The 20,166-nt window shown below is 48.8% G+C and overlaps 1 protein-coding gene across 1 annotated transcript in view; it reads left to right on the forward strand.

The window, feature by feature from the left end:
• MOCOS (molybdenum cofactor sulfurase) overlaps window positions 1-20,166 on the forward strand; it is a 54,251-nt gene that overhangs the window by 17,715 nt on the left and 16,370 nt on the right. The window contains exons 3-10 of the mRNA XM_036245963.1: window positions 1,191-1,257; window positions 2,383-3,024; window positions 6,391-6,467; window positions 8,071-8,270; window positions 12,060-12,176; window positions 13,461-13,913; window positions 19,388-19,550; window positions 20,017-20,095. Of these exons, the coding sequence (XP_036101856.1) occupies window positions 1,191-1,257; window positions 2,383-3,024; window positions 6,391-6,467; window positions 8,071-8,270; window positions 12,060-12,176; window positions 13,461-13,913; window positions 19,388-19,550; window positions 20,017-20,095 (1,798 nt within the window). The remainder of the gene's footprint in view (window positions 1-1,190; window positions 1,258-2,382; window positions 3,025-6,390; window positions 6,468-8,070; window positions 8,271-12,059; window positions 12,177-13,460; window positions 13,914-19,387; window positions 19,551-20,016; window positions 20,096-20,166) is intronic.

A 20,166-nucleotide genomic window follows, 5' to 3' on the forward strand; every position in this document is an offset into this window, starting at 1 on the left:
TGCTCCTGCTCCTGAGAAATGCTGATGACTAGGGTCAGGTCCTTGAACGGTCTGTGTGCACATCTTGGAGCCTGTTTTGAGGGAGATACTGATACTCTGGGACACACACAGGGAGTGCACCAGGAAGAGGGAGAAAAACTAGAAATCGACCCAGGAAAGGTGCAGTTGGGAGAGCCGTTAGCCTTGGGAACGGGCAGCTACGGGAGTCATGATGGCCCTTCACACATTTGTGGTAGGAAGCATATGCATTTTCACAGAAAGTGTCAGTAGCAGGCGTGTGAGCACAGGGGAACAGATGGGGACCTGGGTTATGTGGTGCTCGTGGCTCTGTGTCATGTTTAGGGGAAAGGGAAGCCTCCTGAGGTTGTGGACTTGGCTCGCTAGAGGTAATGTGTTCATTACCTGGACGCCTGTTGGGAAAATTGTAGAAAAGTTTCTTGCTTTGGCCTGGCTGCCTCTGAACCGACTTCCAGTTCCATAAGGCTTCCTAGATCCTGTCTTGTTCTACCAGCTTTGTTTGTTGAACAGCTTTCTTGAGTTATATTTTACATCCATAAAATTCACCTATTTCAAGTATACAATTCAATGCTTTTCAGCATCACTATAAATCATTTAGAATATTTTCATTCCTCCCGTAATATCTCTGATGCCCATTCACAGTTGATCTCTGTTGCTTCCCTAACCCCTCAACCTGCCCTCTCGACCCCCTCACCCTTGCCCCAGGCAACCACTAATCTACTACTTTCTGTATCTCTTTACGGTTGCCTTTGCTGGACATTTTATATAAATGGAATCGTGCAGTAGGTGATTTCTGTGTTTGGCATCTTTCACTTAGCATGCTTTTGAGGTTCATGCATAACATAGCCAGTAGTTTGTCCCTTTTTATTGTCAAATAATTTTCCATTGAATGGACTTGTTACATTTTATCTATCTGTTCACTGGTTGATGGACATTTATGTTCCCAGAATTTAGCTTTACGAATAGAGCTGCCATGAACACTCATGTGCATGCATCTTTGTGTGGACATGTTTCCTTTTCTCTTGAGTATATAATAGTGGAATCTCTGGGTCATCTGAGAGTTTTATGCTTAACTTTCTGAGAAACTAAGGGAGAGGGTTTGGGAGGAACAGAAAAGGAGAGACTTGATAAGTAGTGAGTGACTTGATGGCTTTGTCTTTGTAACCTGCCAGGTAACCCCCACAGCCAGAACATCAGCAGCAAGCTCACCCACGACACCGTGGAGCAGGTGCGCTACAGGTGAGTGGCAGGGACACTCCCAGGTGTATGGACTTCCTGCCACCTGCCCACATCCTGCAAAGGTTCTGAATTGATTTCAGAAAGATCACACTTAGTTAAATGGCCACACACATACAGTCATAAAGATCAGGGTCAGGGGACGTGAAGGTGAGAGTGAGTAGGTGCCCAGCAGGGCGACCAGCAGCACAGGCAGGCAGCTCAGGTGTGCACCGCTGTGAGCTGCTCTGGGCTGGTGCTGTAGTTCCTGGGGACCGGAGTGATAAGGAAGAACCTAGATCCTAAGTCTTGTGTTAAGAGAGAAGACAAGCAGTTTCTCTGGGTTTTCTTTTCTCTCTCTCTCTTTTTTTTTATCCTCACCTGAGGACATTTTTGCATTTATCTTCAGATAGAGCGGGAGGGAGAGAGGGAGAGAGAGAGAAACATTGATGTGAGAGAGACACATCGACTGGTTGCAAGAGGCCGGGGACGAACTGCAACTGAGGTACATGCCCTTAGCAGGAACTGAACCCGGGACTCTCTGGTCTGCTGGCCGACGCTCTAACCGCTGAGCCAAACCGGCCAGGGCTGGGTTTTCTTTTCATGTTTCATTAAGCATCTTGTTTTATTCACCCCTCCCGTTTTTACTAACATTTGCATGCTAAACAGCTTTTTGCATTTTTCCACATGTAATAATTAGTTTTTGGTAAACAATTTCCAAGTGGTATCTAGAGTTACTTGAATTGATACAATTTCAAATTATTTCCAATTCGAAAGGGATACTGGATTGCCAATATGAAAAGCAAGGTGAAACAAGTTGATGACTAAAAACTTGTTACAATAGAGCCAGATAGTAGACCAAGGCGGGTGTTTGCAACTAAGGTGCTGGTGGTTGTAAATTTCTGTATTATCTGGTGGGGGTGGGGACTTGGCAGGCAAAGTGATTTTGTCAGTTTGAATCCATTTGTCATCTCTTCCCACACCTGCTCTGTACCTGCCTAACTTCACAGTGATGGCAGAGCCCATATGGGTTTTCCCCCCTAACTATTAAGGTAGAGAGATGTCCTATTTTGTAGAAATGCAACTAATTGCCAACACTGAACACCGGAGTGACACCGAGTCGTTGCCACAATGCTGTGCTTCTTCCAGGATTCTGGCGCACTTCCACACCTCCCCAGACGACTACAGCGTGATTTTCACAGCCGGGTGCACGGCTGCTCTTAAACTGGTAGCAGAGGTCTTCCCGTGGGTGTCCCCGGGCCCAGAGAGCAGCGGGAGTCTGTTCTGTTACCTCACCGACAGCCACACCTCCGTGGTGGGCATGAGGACGGTCGCCGCAGCCATGAACATCACTTCTGTCTCCGTCAGTCCAGAGGATATGTGGTTGGCGGAGAAACAGGGTGCTGCTGCCCGGAACCCCGATTGCCAGCTTCCGCATCTCTTCTGTTACCCAGCTCAGAGTAACTTTTCTGGAACCAGATACCCTCTGTCCTGGATTCGAGAAGTCCAGTCCGGGCAGGCGTGCCCTGTGAGCGTGCCTGGGCAGTGGTTCGTGCTGCTGGACGCAGCCTGCTACGTGAGCACCTCACCTTTGGACCTGTCGGTTCACCAGGCTGATTTCATCCCCCTCTCCTTCTATAAGATCTTCGGCTTCCCCACGGGCCTGGGTGCTCTGCTGGTGCATAATCGTATGAGTCCTCTGCTGAGGAAAACCTACTTTGGAGGAGGCACGGCGGCCTCATACCTCGTAGGAGAAGACTTCTATATCCCGAGACAGTCAGTGGCAGACAGGTAACCTTGCCATGGGAGTGGCTTGGGCAGAGTTCAACAACTCTGGGGTCTGGCCTGTGCAACATGCAGGACTGTGCATGGGTCAAGGCTGGGCCACTGGGGGTCAGGGGAGTTGGCCATTACCGGCAGGACAGAGGCTGGTGGCATGGCTTAGCTCTGGGAGGCAGAGGTGGGCTGCTCAGTGAACTCTGCTCCTGTAGGTGGGCTCTTTCACAGTGGTGCAGGGATGAGGGCCTGCAGGTAAGGGCTACAAGCAGAAGAGGTGAAAGGATCTCAAGAGAATAAGAAGGGTGGGCCCCCGGCCTTTGCATAGAGTGTGGCAAGAGGTGTCAATCACAGCAGTGATTGAAAAGATTTTGAACAAGCGTGCATGCACTTGGCAGCATAGCTGGTTTTTAGTAGCTAGAATCAGCTCCGCTTGGCCCTAGCTAGTAAGAGGAATCAGTTAAACCAGAGGTCACCAGGCTCGTGGGGCACTTTTATCAGCAGCCTCCGAGAGCCCTGCTGTGTGTTACAGAGGACATTTGAGGGCAGGCAGCTACCTGGCTGCAAACGGCACAGGCCTCTGGTGGGTTTGTTGACATAGTCTCCTCAGGCTGCAGGGCAGATGATGTGGGTTATATTCAGGAATTTCCCCGACGGCGATGGCTGGGACCTATAAGGTCTAACATGTGAGAGGGCGAAATGGTACCAGACTCAGGATTCTGCTGGTCCCAACAGGAGGGGATACCATGGGGTTGGAACAGGTTGGGTCACCCTGTTGGTGTCTGAGAAGGCCTGGGGCTTGGATTCGAAGATGGGTCAGATCCCCTACAGACTTGAGGGTCCTGCAGAGATGACTGTGGCTTTGGCAGTAGAGTTATTGGTCGAGTATTTAGGCCCCAGAGCTGGTTCGCTGGGAAACGAATCCTGGGAACAGGGGCATGTGGCTTGATCTATGCACATCCTGTTTTTCCTATCAAGTGGGTCTCTAGCCCTGGTCGCTGTGGCTCAGTTGATTGGAGCGTCATCTGGTACACTGAAAGGTTGCGGGTTTGGTTCCGGCCAGGGCCATACCTAGGTTGTGGGTTTGATCCCTGGTCAGGGCGCATATAGGAAGGCATTGATTGATGTCTCTCTCTCACACTGATGTTTCTCTCTCTCTCCCTTCCTCTCTCTAAAATCAACAAGCATGTCCTCAGGTAAGGATTAAAAAAAAAGTGGATCTCTAAAAGGATACAATTCTTTATTTTTATTTATTTATTTATTTATTTATTTTTATCCTCACCTGAGGATATTTTTCCATTTTTTGTTCAGATAGAGTGGGAGGGAGAGAGAGGAAGAGAGAGAGAGAGAAACATCGATGTGAAGGGACACATCGAGTGGCTGCCACCCGCACGACCAACCAGGGCCGGGGACTAACTGCAACCGAGGTACGTGCCCTTAGCGGGAACCAAACCCGGGTCTCTCTGTACTGCAGGCCGACGCTCCAACCGCTGAGCCAAACCGGCCAGGGCAAGGATACAATTCTTTAGAGCTAATATAGGTGAAGCACCAAGATGAAGTTGGCATCAATATATTGGGAGGCTATTTGATGTCTTTTTTATTATTTATTTATTTTTATCCTCACCTGAGGACTTTTTTTTTTTTTTTTCATTTATCTTCAGATAGAGTAGGAGGGACAGTGGGAGGGAGAGAGAAAGAGAAACATCGATGTGAGTGAGACACATCGAGTGGCTGCCACCCACACAACCCCAACTGGGGCCAGGGACAAACTGCAACCGAGGTACGTGCCCTTAGTGGGAACTAAACCTTGGACTCTGGTCCACGGACCAACACGCCAACAAGCCAGGGCACCATTTGTTTTATAAGGAAACTAATATTTGTAGTAACAATATTTTGAGCAAATCTTATCCTTAGAGTATTAAAAGGCAAAACATAAGATTCTCATTGAAAGCTTCAACTCATATCAGGCTGCTGTTTGCCACCATCCTTCATCCTGATGCTTGCTACAGCGTCCTTGATGTGTCCCAGCTTCCCCATCGCTTCCGCAGCAGCCAGAGGTGTCTTGTCAAAGTCTGGATCCCAGCCTGTCACTCCTCCATGCTCAGAGCCCTGGAGCCCCTGTTATGTCATCCGGGGTGGAACTCCTCTGACCGTATATATCCTACCACTCTCCACCTTGCCTGCTCCCTCCCGGCCCCAGGGACCTCCTTGCTGCCCGGGTGGTTGTGCCAGGCTCCCCATGTTCAGGGTGTTTTCTACACTCTCTCCCTGGAATGCTGTTCTTCTGAAACTGTGAACTCAGCTGTTTCAAAATGAGCGGTTTGGTTTTCCTTGCTCCCTTACTTCCACTCTGTCCCTGCTCAAATGATCTCCCTCAGAGAGGACCTCCCCTGACCATCTTGTCCAAAGCGGCCTCCAGCCCTCTGGTTTATGCATCTTCGTTGCACTTGTCACCACCTTGCTTGTTGCTCACTCCGCTTGTCTCTGTGTGTTTGCTGCTTGTGGTTCCTTGTCTCTGTGACTGGAAGTGCAGGGCTTCTTACCTGTCATGCTCACTGCCTCATCCTTAGCACCTGGAACAGTGCCCAGCACACAGAACTATACAGACTTGGTGAGTATTTTGACTCAGTGAATAATTATAAAATACCAATTTGAACACCTTGATAATCAGAAAAAGGTATATCCGCTATATTGAGAGCCTCATAATTTTTTTTTCTGTGTTGATTTTAGAGAGAGAGGAAGGAAGAGGGAGAGAGATAGAAACATCGATGAGAGAGAACATCGATTGGCCGCCTCCTGCATGCCCCTCACTGGAGATCAGGCCCACAACCTGGGCATGTGCCCTGCCCGTGAATCGAGCCGGTGACCTCTTGGTGCATGGGTCGACACTCAACCACCGAGCCACACCAGCTGGGCAAGAGCCTCATAATTTTTACCAGAGCCTGTGATTCTGTAGACCTTGGAATCGCAGGCTCTTGTGAAGAATCCCAAGCAGCACCATTGGTCACATGGAATTGATGCCTGGTCAGTGGTGCCCTCTTGGGGTCAAGTGCAGCATTTTAAGAGCCTACAGCACTTGAGGTTTTGTCAAGTCCGGTTTTCCTGGGAACAGCAAAGCATCTCCAAGGCGGTGGCTGTCCTTTAGGGCCTTTTGTCACCGCTGCCAGCCACCCTGAGAAAGCTGCAGAGTGGGTCAGGGACAGAGCAGACCGATGGTCTTGGTGTGCAAAGCCCTGTGTCCCGAGGGGGAGAGCAATGTTTTATAAAGCAGCAGAGAGAAGGGGTTATAGATGACAGCTGAGCCTAGAATCATCAACTACCACAAAATGCACATGGAGCCGTGGACCAGAGCTTGACCTTGTCCCCTCACCCCGGTTACAGGTTTGAAGATGGCACCATCTCATTCCTTGACGTGATAGCGCTGAAGCACGGATTTGATGCCCTAGAGCGCCTCACAGGTAGGGGGACGTTTTTATCCATGTCCTCCCGGGAGCCCCAGCACAGGTGTGATTCAGACGAAGGGGAGTGTGTGGGAGTGCCTGGCACACGACAGCTGTGCAGTGACTGCACTTGAAGCTGAGGCTAAGGAATTTCAAAATGACTTCCGAGGCAAAGGCAAGAGGCTTTGGTTTTTTTGTCAGTCAAAAGAACATTTCTTACAGGTAAGAGACATCCCAAATCGGGAGATGAATAGCTTCACAGAGGCAGAGGAGAGAGACATCCTGGGTCCCTGCGCTGGGAATGTTTATAGACCCTGAGATCTTATTCAGCTCTTCCTTGGCTGGATTCTCCCCACAGCCCCAGCGGGGAGCTATGTGATGAGCCTGCTTTACCCACGGAGGAGCCTATGCTCAGAGAGGTTAAATGCCTTCCCAGGGCCAGGGAGCTGGTAATTGGGAAGGCTAGGATTTAAACCCAGGACACACTAACACCTGCCCCTGAGCCTCCAATCACTGTGTCTGCCGCCGGCCATGGCGAGCGCTTGGGGTACGGGGGCAGAGTGGGGCGCTCGCTGTAGGCCGACACAGATACAGTCCCACTCCCATCACATGGGGCTTGACACAGAGGTATATGACTGGAAGAACCTGTCTGGTGAGCCGGGCATTCACCATCCTGCCGTGCTCCTGGGTGCTCCTTCTAGAGGCTGAGCTTCCAGAACTGGGTGGCGCTGCTTGTCCCATCATGTGGAGATGGCCCTGCAGCGTGGCTTAGTGGTTGGGCAGCCCTTTCTCTCTCCCTTTTGTTACAATAATGGGACCCCACAGGTCCTCAGCCTTAGCTCAACACTGGAGGCGGACAGGACTCGTGGGAAGAGAGAGGTGCCCTGCAGGGAGGTGAGTGGGTATCATTCAGGACAAAGACAAGAGAATCAAGACAGACTGAAAAATGAGCACTTTCCCAAAGAAAGGTATTAACAGGGTACCCAAAACACAAGTGGCAGGGTCTGACAGGGCCAGGGGCACGTTAGATAGCTGAATGACAATATCAGTTTTCCAATAAAACGAACCCTGATTTTTCCAACTTAATTGTTCTGTTTTTTAAAGATTGTGGTAAATGCTTAAGCAATGTTATTTAAATAAGAGAGAGAGAGAGAGAGAAAAGAGGATGACAAAAATTCCTATGGGAAAATTCAGCAATGGTAAACTTGTTTAGTATCAAAGACCTGAATGTTTATTGTAGGAACGGTACCAAATATTTACAAGTATATAAAATCATTAATATCTGGTCCAAGCTTGCCAGTTATAATGCTCTTGTTTTCTTAAAAATGAGTGAATGGCCAGCTGGTGTGGCTCAGTGGTTGAGCATCCATCCATGCACCAAGAGGTTGCTGGTGCAATTCCCGGTCAGGGTACATGCCCAGGTTGTGGCCCCAATCCCCAGTGGGGGGCATGCAGGAGGCAGCCAATTGAAGTCCTCTCTCATTGATGTTTCTCTTTCTCTCTCTCTCCTTCTCTCTCTCTTTCCTGTCCTCTCTCTCTAAAAAAAATATTTTAAAAAATGAGTGAGTGAATTTTGTATAAAGTTAATACTTTTCTTTGATGTTTTACCATTGTTTTTGAGGTGGAATGGAGAATATAAAGCAGCACACCTTTACCTTGGCTCAGTACACCTACACTGCCCTGTCCTCTCTCCAGTACCCCAATGGAGCCCCTGTGGTACGGATTTACAGAGACTCTGAGTTCAGCAGCCCAGAGGTCCAGGGTCCAATCATCAATTTCAATGTGCTCGACGACAAGGGGAACATCGTTGGTTACTCCCAGGTGGGTTTTCTTTCCATCTTGCCAACCTGTTCACAACAGAATTGTTCTTGTCTGGAATTCTGCAGCCTCTCCAACCCTGAAATGGACAGTCCAGGCCCTGGACCTTTGCAGTGGCTGCGATGAAGCCCAGGGATGGTTGCAGAGGCCCTTCTTAAGAGGCTCCTTATAATCATTTATATATGGCTGTTTAGTTCTTCAGCCCTTTTTATTCGGCCAGAAATAGTAAATTCAAGTGGGAAGAGAGAGGCGAGTCTCTGATAGCAGTGGAAAGGGACAGTTGAGAGCGGCGAGCAAGGGAAGACACGTTAAAATAGTGTAGACAGAAAAGCGGTGTAGACTGAACACCATGTCTCAGGTCATCTTATGTACGGACAGCTTGGTAGCCCCAGTGATACATGAAAGTATATCACAGTGTCACAAAGAATCATGGGCCTGTTCCCACCATTTGTTTGCACGTTGCTTGCAGCTCAGAACTCTCTCTTTTTTTTTAATGACAAGTAGGAACAACATCCTTAATATCACAAAAGCCCTTATTTCTGCCACAGTTCATGCATAGTTACGAGTTCAAAGGAGTTGGCAGGTTGGTTATGAAGTTTCTGCAGGTATACCCTTTGTATCTATATCCTCATGAAAACAGTGCTAATAGTAGTTTGTAGGTTGGGAACTGCTTGCATTCTGGCCACAGGTGAGTAAGCTGGTCAGTGCCAAGTCACACCAAGCGGTCAGTAGGTGGTCACTGGATAGATTGTCACAGACTGGGCATGGGGAGCCCAAGGTCCCTCCCGGAGCCTGGGTCCCTACAACTGCTCTGTGAGGAACAGATTTGATCATCAGATAAGTTGGGAAGATGGTTCTCTTCTTCCCTTGAAAACCACTATCCCCATGCACCTTTGTTAAACCCCAGGGTTCTCAACCGAAATTCATCTCTCAAGAAATCATTTCTCCTCTTCTGGATAGCCACAAACTTTCTGCGGGATGAACTTGAGAAATATTCTTCTGGGGTTTCACTGGTGTTGGGGGCTTACACTCTACAACCATCGATGGTTCCTTGGGTTGTTTAACTGCAGACTCCCCTAGAACCCCTTTCTCACACTCCTGCAGAAGCAGCCCCCACACACCCAGAAGATGGCATTTGAATTTTGGGGTGTGCGAAAAATGTATCGAGACAGAGGTTTGCCTTCTTAAACATGTTATTCTAGGTCATTGGTAAATAAGTTTTATTCTTCAACCTAAAATCAGTCTGTGTTCCTGAAGGGTGGAGGAAGACAGTGGGGAGTGTGCTGCGGCAGGTGGCGCAGGGAGCGGGTTCCTCATTTGCTCAGAGGTGTCTCAAGGAAGAGGAGCCGCCAGGGAGCTAGAGTGGCTGCCCAGGGATGTGTAAGAGGATTAGCCTGCTATGAGAAGCCTGTGGGTTCTTGTTTGATGTTCAGGCCTCCCAATTTCATGCTCTTAAACCACTCTACACAGTGGTTAAGAGTGTGTGGGTTCAGATTTTGACTGCCTCTTGCTGGTTCTGTGAGCTTGAGCAAGTTAATTTAAACTCTCCAAGCCTATAAGTGAGGATAACCACGCACCTTGCTGATAGTGTTGTTATGAGGATTAAATGAAATACAACATACAACCCCTTAGCACCAGGCCTGGGATGAAGCAAGTGCTCACTCAACATTGAGCACAAAGGCTCCTGAGCAGGGAGTGTCCGGTGCTGCCCTGCGGTCAGACTGGTTCCTCACCCTCCCTGGATGCAGGGCTCATCCAATCACAGCAACCAACTTCTTCACCTAGCTGGGCATATGCGGGGCCTGTGAGGGATTCAGCAGGGTTGAGAGTGAAAGGAAACTTCAGTCATCATAGGAAATTAGGATGATGGGAAGTGTGGTCAAAACAGCATCTTCTACCTACATCCTCTTCTAGGTGGAGTCCCTGTCTTCCCCTCGAATCTTGGTGGGTTTACGACTTGCTCATAACCAACAGAATGCCATGGGTGACGTTACATGGCTTTGGAGGCTAGGTCAGAGAGAGTGGTGCCGTGTCGGCGTTGTTCCTGGGTCACTCACTTGGAGCCCCGTGTAAGAACTTCTACCCCGAGGCTGTTATGCTGTGAGGAAGCCGACCCACGGGGAGAGGCCGGGTGCAGGCACGCTGGTGGCAGTACTGTTTTGAGCCTGCCTGGTTGGGGAGGCCAGACACTCACATGAGTAAGTCAGTCTCCAGATGATTTCAACCCCAGACGCCACCTCACTCCCAGCCTTTGAGCCCTCCCAGCCGAGACTTGAGAAATCATGAAACAGAGTCAAGTCACCTCCTCAGTGCCCTTTCTGAATTCCTGACCCACCGATGCGGTGAGCACAATACAATGGTTACTATTTCATGCCACCAAGTTTTGTGTGGCTTGTTTTGCAAGCAGGGTGCCATGGGTGACTTCTAATGCAGCTTGCTGGGAGTTGGGGTGGGGGAGTAAGGGGCTTCCCTAGGAGGTGCCCTGTGAATGGAGACCACCTGACTCTGGACGTGGAGTTGGCCAGACCCCGTGGAGCTGCCAGGTCTCATCTCAGATTGTCAGGAAGTCCTGAGATTTCATGATCAGATCTCCATATCACGGAGCTATTTGCCAAGGGTGAAAGAGCAGAGTTGTTTTCCAGAGGCGTCTTAGTTCAGCCCAGAGAGTAGCTTCTTCTCATTCTGACAGTCCAGGGGAGATAACCATGGTTTTGACAAGGTAGGCACCGTCGCCAGGCACTGCCTAGCCAGGGCCCAGGCTGACCGCATGGCGACCTGTGGTCTGCAGATGGCACCGTAGCCCCGTGGCTGCCTCTGGCAACTCCACCTGTGACTCCCCAGGGAGAAACATTTCAGCGGCTTACCCTGCTGGTCAAGATGTATTTGTTTCACTGAATGCTGTTTGGTGACTCCCCTGAGTTTAACCTGAGCCACCAGGCCTGCAGGTCCTTGGAGGAATGGAGCCCTGGACCCACAGCCAGAAGAGCTGGGACAAATATCCCCCAGGCTAACCCTACCTTTGTGCCTTGAGTGAATGCGATTCACTTCCCAGAGCTTCCCGGGTATAGGAAAGAACCTTGGGACTTCCGGATTGAACAGCAATTCTGTGAGTCAGCCCAAAGTTAGGACTTGATGAAAAGCAAATTGATAACACACAGTGTCAACACAGTAGTGTTTGTAGTCCAGGCTGTGAGCCCTGGTGGGGCTGCTCAGTGGTAGCTCAGCTGGGGCTGCTCCGTGGTCAACCTTGTGGCCGAGGACACCAAGGAGGTGCCCCAGTGCCTGCCACACTCTGATTTTGTACTTACTAGTCTTGCTTGAAATATGTGGACCCTAACTTGGAATTTTGGCCTGAATTTAATATTTTCTAAAAAAAAAAAAAGGAAAGTAGAGCTTGCTTGTTTAGTGATTGTTGATTTGAGAGAGAGATTGATTTGTTGTTCCACTTATGTATGCATTTATTAGTTGCTTGTATATGCCTTGCCTGGGGATCAAACCCACAACCTTGTTGTATCAGGACGATGCTCTAACTAACTGAACTACCTGGCCAGGGTGATGTTTTTTCTTTTCTCAGGCATACATGTATATTTCAACTGGATAAACTTTAATTATCAGTAACATTGTATAAAATGTGTTTAGTAAACTCATGGCACTGTAGAGCAAAATGGCAGGCTCATGGTTTCATTTTATTGTTAGGAGAGAGATGTCCAAACATTGATCTGAAATTGTCCCGGACAATTAGAGTAAACCAAACTTTCCTAACACTAGTTCCATATCACGTTAAACCCGCAGGTGGAAAAAATGGCCAGTCTTTACAACATCCAAGTGCGAACTGGCTGCTTCTGCAACACCGGGGCCTGCCAGAGACACCTGGGGATAAGCAGTGAGATGGTCAAGAAGCATCTTCAGGTTGGTATCGGGCCCTGTGGCCCAAATGCTTGCCAGCAATAGCCCGTTGTGGTGCCTCCAACAACACTGGAGGCTGGCCACTTGTCTGGGGTGGGGGCTGGTTCATTTTTCTAAACTCACCCGTTGGATGTACAAAGGAAAAGGGGTTGACAAAAATGGAAAATGCTTCAAGATAGTATCTCTATGAAAGTCATTTTTTACTTTGACGGCAAAAACTTAAAGGCTGAAGAGAGGTTATAACACAAGGCAAGCATGCGTGGGGATGTGCTCAGACACGCACAGGGCCCTTAATTAGCTCAGTCCGGTCAGGGTAAAAATCTCCAAGTAAGAGTTAGCTGGTCTCCGTGCTGGGGGAGGAGAGGAACCTTCAGGGGCACCCCACATCTCTCAGAATCCCCTCCTCCCCTGCCTTCCCCTGGGCTGAGGTTTTTACTTCAAGGTATGGCCTGTTTCAAACCATTTCACAAGAACAGTTTGAGTGGCAAAGAGTCCTTCTTTATTTTGGAATAGTTTCTAACTTGAGTTTCTTTTGGTTGCCACTAATATTATATCTACTAGCTCCCAACCAATCATGGACTGGGTGTCATTTAAAAAGAGAGAGAGGGAGACTCAGAACTCAAACAAGGAAGTTCCAGACACAATATTTGATCCTATGGAGTACCGTGGCCCCATCTCTTTGGATGACTGACCTGGATTTAGTGCTGCGGGAGGAAGGTGTCCCAGGCAGTGACCAAGATCGGTAGCTGAACTTGGAGAGACATGGGGACCGCTGACCTTTCTTTTCCCACCACCCAACAGGGACACTCAAGCTTCCTTTGGCTTTCGTAGTGGCCTCAGGATGGGGCGTCAAAGGGCAGCATCTCTGTCTTGCCCTGCTGTCCATGGGCAGCTCTCAGGAATCCAGGCCTCCCTTTGGTCCCGAGAGAGGCTCTCCCACCTCAGCCCTGCGTAGACCATGAAGTTGACCTCTCGGCCCTTCTGAAGCTTTGGGCTATCTTTTGATCCCTCTCTCTGTGAGCTGGCTCTGTGCATAGCTCTGGGTAAATGCTTTCCATGAAGCATCTTGTTTAAGCTTTGAGTGACTCCTTAAGATTGGTGTCGACCTCAATTTACACTCAAGCAAAGTGAGATCTGGAAAGTGAGCCCCTGTGCTTGCAGAACTGTGTCTCGGGCACTCAGCACATACTAGAGTTGCGATTCTGTTCTGCAACACGAACATTTGTTTTACAAAATTGTTTCCAATTTATCTGTGAGGAGAGGTTGACTTAGTTCCCTTTTCTCTAGGCTGGTCATGTCTGTGGAGATGATGTGGACCTCATAGATGGGCAGCCTACAGGGTCTGTGAGGATTTCATTTGGATACATGTCTACCCTTGAGGATGCCCAGGCCTTTCTCAAGTTCATCGTAGCAACCCGCCTGCGCCCACCAAGTAGCCAGCCTGTCCCTCAGGCCACCCCCAAGGAGGCGGGAGCCACTCCGGCAGAGAGTGAGGCTCAGAACACCTTGCCCACCACCTTGGACAGACGGAGTCCGTCACCTCGGGAAGACACTCCCACAGCCTCCGGGGTTGGCAATGACTTGCTCACTGCTGTGCATTTGCGCCCACGTCTGCCGGAGGCCACCAGGACCCTGCAGACCCCTTCGGAGAAAGCTGCAGCAGTCCCGGATGGGGACCTTGGGCCGCATGTCATCACCAACCTTTTCCTCTACCCGATCAAATCCTGTGCTGCGTTTGAGGTAAGGGTCTAATGGCAGAATGGAGAGTGCTTCCTTTTTGTTTATATAATTTTTTTGGACAAAGTAAAGAAAAAAAGTACAGAAAGTGAAGAAAAACATGCAGAAAATCCCACTGAAGGTCAGAGTATTGTGACATATGAGGAACCATTCCCAGTCTGCCATTCTTGGTTTGGGCTGACCTCTGGATGCTGCTCTGCTGTGGGGACCCATGGGAGGACCCTGTTTCTGAGTGGTGGACACCTAGTTACTGTTAATGATTGTGGATATAACTCACTGAATGCATGGCCTGGTTCCCTACTGAAGCTTTTTATGTGCTTTGTTTCATTCAGTTCTTTTTTTTTTATCCTCACCCGAGGATATTTTTCCATTTTTTGTACAGATAGAGTGGGAGGGAGAGAGAGGAAGGGAGAGAGAGAGAAACATCGACGTGAAGGGACACATCGAGTGGCTGCCACCCGCACGACCAACCAGGGCCGGGGACAAACTGCAACCGAAGTACGTGCCCTTAGCGGGAACCGAACCCGGGTCTCTCTGGACCGCAGGCTGACGCTCTAACCGCTGAGCCAAACCGGCCAGGCTCATTCAGTTCTTAAGACAATAATATGAGGTGCATGGGAACATCATCCCTACTTTATAGATATGGAGCCTGCGGGATACTGAGGTGAAGCATTTGACCCAGGTCGCCTGCTAATAAAGGACAGAACAGGTTTGAACCCAGGTCTGCTGGCTCCTTGGGTCTATGCTCTTATGTGACTTGTTCCCCTCAGCCCTCCCCATGGATGTGAACAATGTTATGTCTTAAAACCAGCTGGCTGGGAGGTCGCCTGAGCTGAGAGACTGAAGTGCCTGCCTTGGCACCACCCTGCTGTGGTCAAAGTGAGGCTGTCTTTATAATCGATGTGTGTCCCAAGTTCCAGGCAAAGGTCCAGACTCCCGAGCCTCGTGGGTGACAGGCTTTCTGGCTTTTGGTCAGATATACCGTGGTCAGGGCTGTTTGTCACCTGCATTCATGGTGGTCCCACAGAAGTCTGCCCTCCAGTCTGAGGCCATAAACAAGCAAGTTCAACTCCATTTCCAAATGGAGGCAGGTGAGGAATCCGTGTTTCCCTTGCACATCAGGACTCTGTGTACACAGATGGGGCATATTCTGTAGGACAGTGACATTACACAGGTAGCATGGGCAAGAATTAGTATTCCATTTTACAGATGAGGACACTGAGTCTCAGTAGGGTTTCATACATTGCTGGAGGTCTTCCATGCATCCGCTCATTCAAAAACTACATACTGAACACCTGCTACCTGCCAGGCTGCGGGCCAGAGCCTGGTGTACAGTGATGAGCAAAATGGAAATAGTTCCTCCCCTCAGGGAGGTGATGTCTCAGAAAGGAAACAGACACAAGACCAAACATCGCCCAGATGAATGGAATCGCACTGCTGATAAAGTCCAAGAAGGTAAAGGTGGGGTGTGCCAGAGAGAATTCTGGTGGGTGGGTGCCTTAGTCCATTCAGGCTGCTTAGCAGAGTACCATCAACTGGGTGGCTAATAAACAGCAGAAATGATTTCCAGTCTGGCAGCTGGAAATCCAACCTCACGGCACTGGCAGATTTGTTGCCTGGTGAGGACTCACATTCTGGTTCATAGACAGTTGCCTTCATTCTGTGTTCTCAAGTGGCAGCAGGGATGAGGGAATTTTCTCAAGTCTTTTTCAGAAGGGCACTAATCCCATTTATGAGAGCTCCACCCTTGTGACCTAAACACCCCCCAAAGGCTCTACCTCCTAGTAACTTCACATTGGGGGTTAGAATTTTAGTGTATGAATTTGGGGGGACACAAACACTTAGTCAGTTGCACTGGGGTACTTGGATTGTGTTTGGGGGTGGCAGGAAAAGCTTCTTGAGCAGGGAACATTTAACCTGACACCTGGGAGTGAGGCATACAGCAAGGGGTCGGGGAGCATCCCAGGCAGAGGGAGCAGCAGGTGAGGAGACCCTGAGGTGAGAAAGAGCCTGGTCTCTTGGAGGGACTTAAAGAAGGACAATTGACCAAAGAGTGGGGAGTGGCGAGGAGGGCAGGTGTTGTGAGATGTGGTGGGCGTGGTTAGATTACACAGGGCTGCATAGTTTAGCAATTTTATTCTAAGTGGATGGGGAAGCAATTGAAGGAGTTTTAGTAAAGAAGTTCCTTGATCTCATTTTTGTTTTAGTAAGATCTTACCAGCAGTGCAGCAAGACATGGTAGTGGATTATATGAAAGCCAATATTATTTAGTGGTCAGGGCCACAGTGACCACTCTAGACTTTGCAGGCCGTGCAGTCTCTTGTAACTACTCAGCTCTTCTGAGTCATAGACTATACATTAATGAACGAGCACACCTGGGTTTCAACAAAGACCTATAAAAACAGGCCGTGGGGTGAATGTGGTCTGTGGGCCATAGTTTGCTGACCCCTGACTAAAGTGATGGCAGCAGAGGTGAAAAGAAATAAAAAAGGTCAAGAAATGTCTTGATGGGAGAGTCGATGGGTTGGATGTGGGGTGTGAGGGTGAAGGAGGAATGTAGGAGGGCTGGAGCTGCTGGGTCCATAGTGATGTTGCTGATGAAATGGGGAAGCCTAGGGGAGGGGCAGTCCTGAGGAGTAACCAGGAGCTCAGTGTTACACAGGGAATGTCCGAGGTGCCTGTGGGTGCATGAGTCTGACTCTCAGAGGGAGGGCTGGGCTGGAGCTAAAGAGCGACTTGTCTGGGGCATGGATGGAATGACACAGGAGAGCGTGCGTAGAGAAGAAAGGGCCTGGATGGAGCCTAGGAGCAGCCTAACGTTTGCAGGTCCGAGGAGAGGAGGAGCGGGCAGAGGAGACAGAGGAGTAGCAGTGAGGTGGAGCCCTGGGAGGGGAGAGGAGTCAGAGTGTTGGAATTAGGCAAGTAGTCAGTTGTCTAAATGCTGCTGAGTAAGATGAAGAATGAAAAGAGGCCATTAATGGTCTCTGGCGTCATCTGACAGTGGACCATGGTGCTATCAACAAATGAGAGTTGAGACATGGATGCCAGCCTGAGTTGGCCAGGACTGGGGCCTGAGTCATGTTCTGAGGCCCATGATCTTTGGCCAATTCACAGACGCCAGAAGGATCTGTGAACGTCTGTCCTAGCTGTCTCCCTCAGATCAGGAGAGGAGAATTGTGGGTACCATGGCCCGCATCCCACTCAAGGTGGGGGTGGGGGTGAGGGTGGCGGCATGGGTCCAGGAGGGGCCACCTAAAGATCCACAGCACTTAACAGTTTTAAGGAGTACTGATCAGGTGGTTTTGGAATGTTCCTCACTTTGGGTTTGTCTGATGTCTTTCTCATGATTAGACTGGGGTTATGGGTCTTTTGGAAGGAGGACCACAGAGATAAAGTGCTATTCTCATCATAGCATTTCAGGTACATATGATCAACATGACTTGTCACTACTGATGTTAACCTAGACCATCTGGTTGAGATGGTGCTTGCCAAGTTTCTTCACTTTAAAGTTTCCCCTCCACCATTTCCATACTGTAGTCTTTGGAAACAAGTCACTAAGAATAGCCCAGCCTTAAGGGGTTCGGAGTTATGCTCCACCCTCTTTTTTTTTTTATCCTCACCTGAGGACATTTTTCCTTTTTTTTTTTTGTTCAGATAGAGTGGGAGGGGGAGAGAGGAAGAGAGAGAGAGAGAGAAACATCGACATGAAAAGGACACATCAAGTGACTGCCACTCGCATGACCAACCAGGGCCGGAGACAAACTGCAACTGAGGTACACGCCCTTAGTGGGAACCGAACCCCGGTCTCTCTGGACCACAGGTCGATGCTCTAACTGCTGAGCCAAACTGGCCAGGGCTGCTCCACCCTCTTGAAGGAGGAGTAGCTACTCAATTGTTCTGGGATTCTTCTATATGAGTTTTTATAGATGACTTTTCTCCTTTATTTATTTAGTCAATTATTTATATCAATATGGACTCACGGATATTTATTTTATACTTTGGGTTGTAATCCAATACTACATCATTGTTACTCAGATTGTTCTGATTTTGGCCAGCGGGAAGGCTTTGGGTTGACTTCTGCATCCCGTTGACATTATTTTTGAGCTCTACCTTTCTTTTCTGGAACTACAAGGTGCTCCTCCTGGCTCATCTCGTATGTTCCCTGACCCATCTCTAGACTCACCTGTTTCTCCAAGGAGTCCTGGTTCTTTTTACTGCAGAATGGTATTAAAATGCACTGGGTGTCATTTATATTTAAATTTTGTAGGAATAGGAAAATGTAGGAAAACTGTCACACTTGATGTGGATCAACTGTGACCATTTCAATGTAGCCACAAGTTGTGCAAGAAATACGTCTCTAGTATCAGGATCTGCCTGTCCCGATAGCCACCACTGTGGCAGGAATACAGAAAACAGGAGTGATGGAGACTGTGGGGAGGGGAGCTGGGAGGCTGGTGAACCCTTGTTCTCTCTGAATGTTGTACCGTGCACATGCATTACCCACTTAAAACACAGGTGGAGCCCTGGCCAGTTTAGCTCAGCGGTAGAGCGTTGGCCTGCGGTCCAGAGAGACCCGGGTTCGGTTCCCACTAAGGGCATGTACCTTGGTTGTAGTTTGTCCCCGGCCCTGGTTGGGTCGTGCGGGTGGCAGTCACTCAATGTGTCCCTTTTACATTGATGTTTCTCTCTCTCTCTCTCCCTCCCCACTCTATCTGAACAACAACAACAAAAAAAATGGAAAAATGTCCTCGGGTGAGGATTAAAAAAAGCAAAACCAGAAAACACAGGTGGAAGTTGAGAAGGGTAGAAAGTAGATCTGCAGGGTGAATGGTAGGGATCTAGGTCCTACACTGTCTCCTTTGTTTTACTTTCTTCTCTTCTTCCCTTTCTTCCTTAAAGAGTATGCGCTGAATTCCTGAAGCCCATCTGTATTAGTGCAGCTACTATGCAATAATGTGAAGGTCATTTTAAAAAAAATGTTTTTATTGGCCTTGTCCGGTTTGGCTCAGCGGTTAGAGCGTTGGCCTGTGGTCCAGAGAGACCTGGTTTCGGTTCCCGCTAGGGGCGCGTACCTTGGTTACAGTTTGTCCCCAGCCCTGGTTGGGTCATGTGGGTGGCAGCCACTCCATGTGTCCCTTTCACGTTGATGTTTCTCTCTCTCTCTCTCTCCCCCTCCCACTCTGAACAAAATATCGAAAAATGTCCTTGGGTGAGGATAAAAAAATAAAATAAAATATGTTTTTATTGATTTTTTTAGAGAGAGAGGAAGGGAGAGAGAGATAGAAACATTTATTGGCCGCCTCCCGCATGTCCCCTATTGGGGAGCGAGCCCATAACCCCGGGCCTGTGCCCTGACTGGAAATCAAACCAGGACCTAAGTCCATGGGACGATGCTCAATCCACTGAACCACACTGGCTGGGCTGTGAAGGTCATTTTGAGGAGCCCTGACCTAAACTGTGCTTATCTTTTTGTTTAGGTGACCAAGTGGCCTGTGGGAAGACATGGACTGCTGTACGACCGGAGCTGGATGGTTGTGAATCACAATGGCATATGCCTGAGTCAGAAGCAGGAGCCCCGGCTCTGCCTGATCCAGCCCTTCATTGACCTGCAGCAAAGGATCATGGTCATTAAAGCCAAAGGTATGAAAACGGGATTCATTTTCACAATGTAGCTGTCAAGAGTAGCTTTTCTACTAAATGAAAGTAAGATAATGGCTTTTCTTCTACCAAATATTAAAATAATCCGAAAGTGAAATAATGTCTAGAGGAGACATTGTTCTCTAAGCTACCTAAACTTCTAAAAAAAATAGACAAGTTAAAATTCTTAAAAATAGTTCTTTTCTTCTTTAGCCAAAAGCTTTATCACGAATAATAGTTCTTACTGAATGCTTTTTCTGCACCTGACAAAGCTGTTTGACGCACACTCTGTTGATACTGATCACGCTGACGAGAATCTCTGTTATAAAGAGATTTCTAAGGCCCTTGTTTGATTCAACCGATTTCCAGGGTCATTAAGATTCCTGTATATTTCATAGTGATGGACTCTGACTTACATAGTTGTTCTTTTTGCTTGATGATATATTTGTCTCTAACCTTTGTTCCTCAGGAATGGAGCCTATTGAGGTGCCTCTTGAGGAAAATGGTGAACGGGCTCAGATTTGCCAAAGCAAAGTCTGTACAGACAGGTGAGACTCTGTGGCAGGTGAAAATTTCAGGTCCCTCTACCGGGTGGCCGGAGGGGGCCAGTCCTCAGCTT

Source organism: Molossus molossus, unplaced genomic scaffold (genome assembly GCF_014108415.1).
Source record: "Molossus molossus isolate mMolMol1 unplaced genomic scaffold, mMolMol1.p scaffold_m16_p_6, whole genome shotgun sequence".
NCBI lineage: Eukaryota > Metazoa > Chordata > Mammalia > Chiroptera > Molossidae > Molossus > Molossus molossus.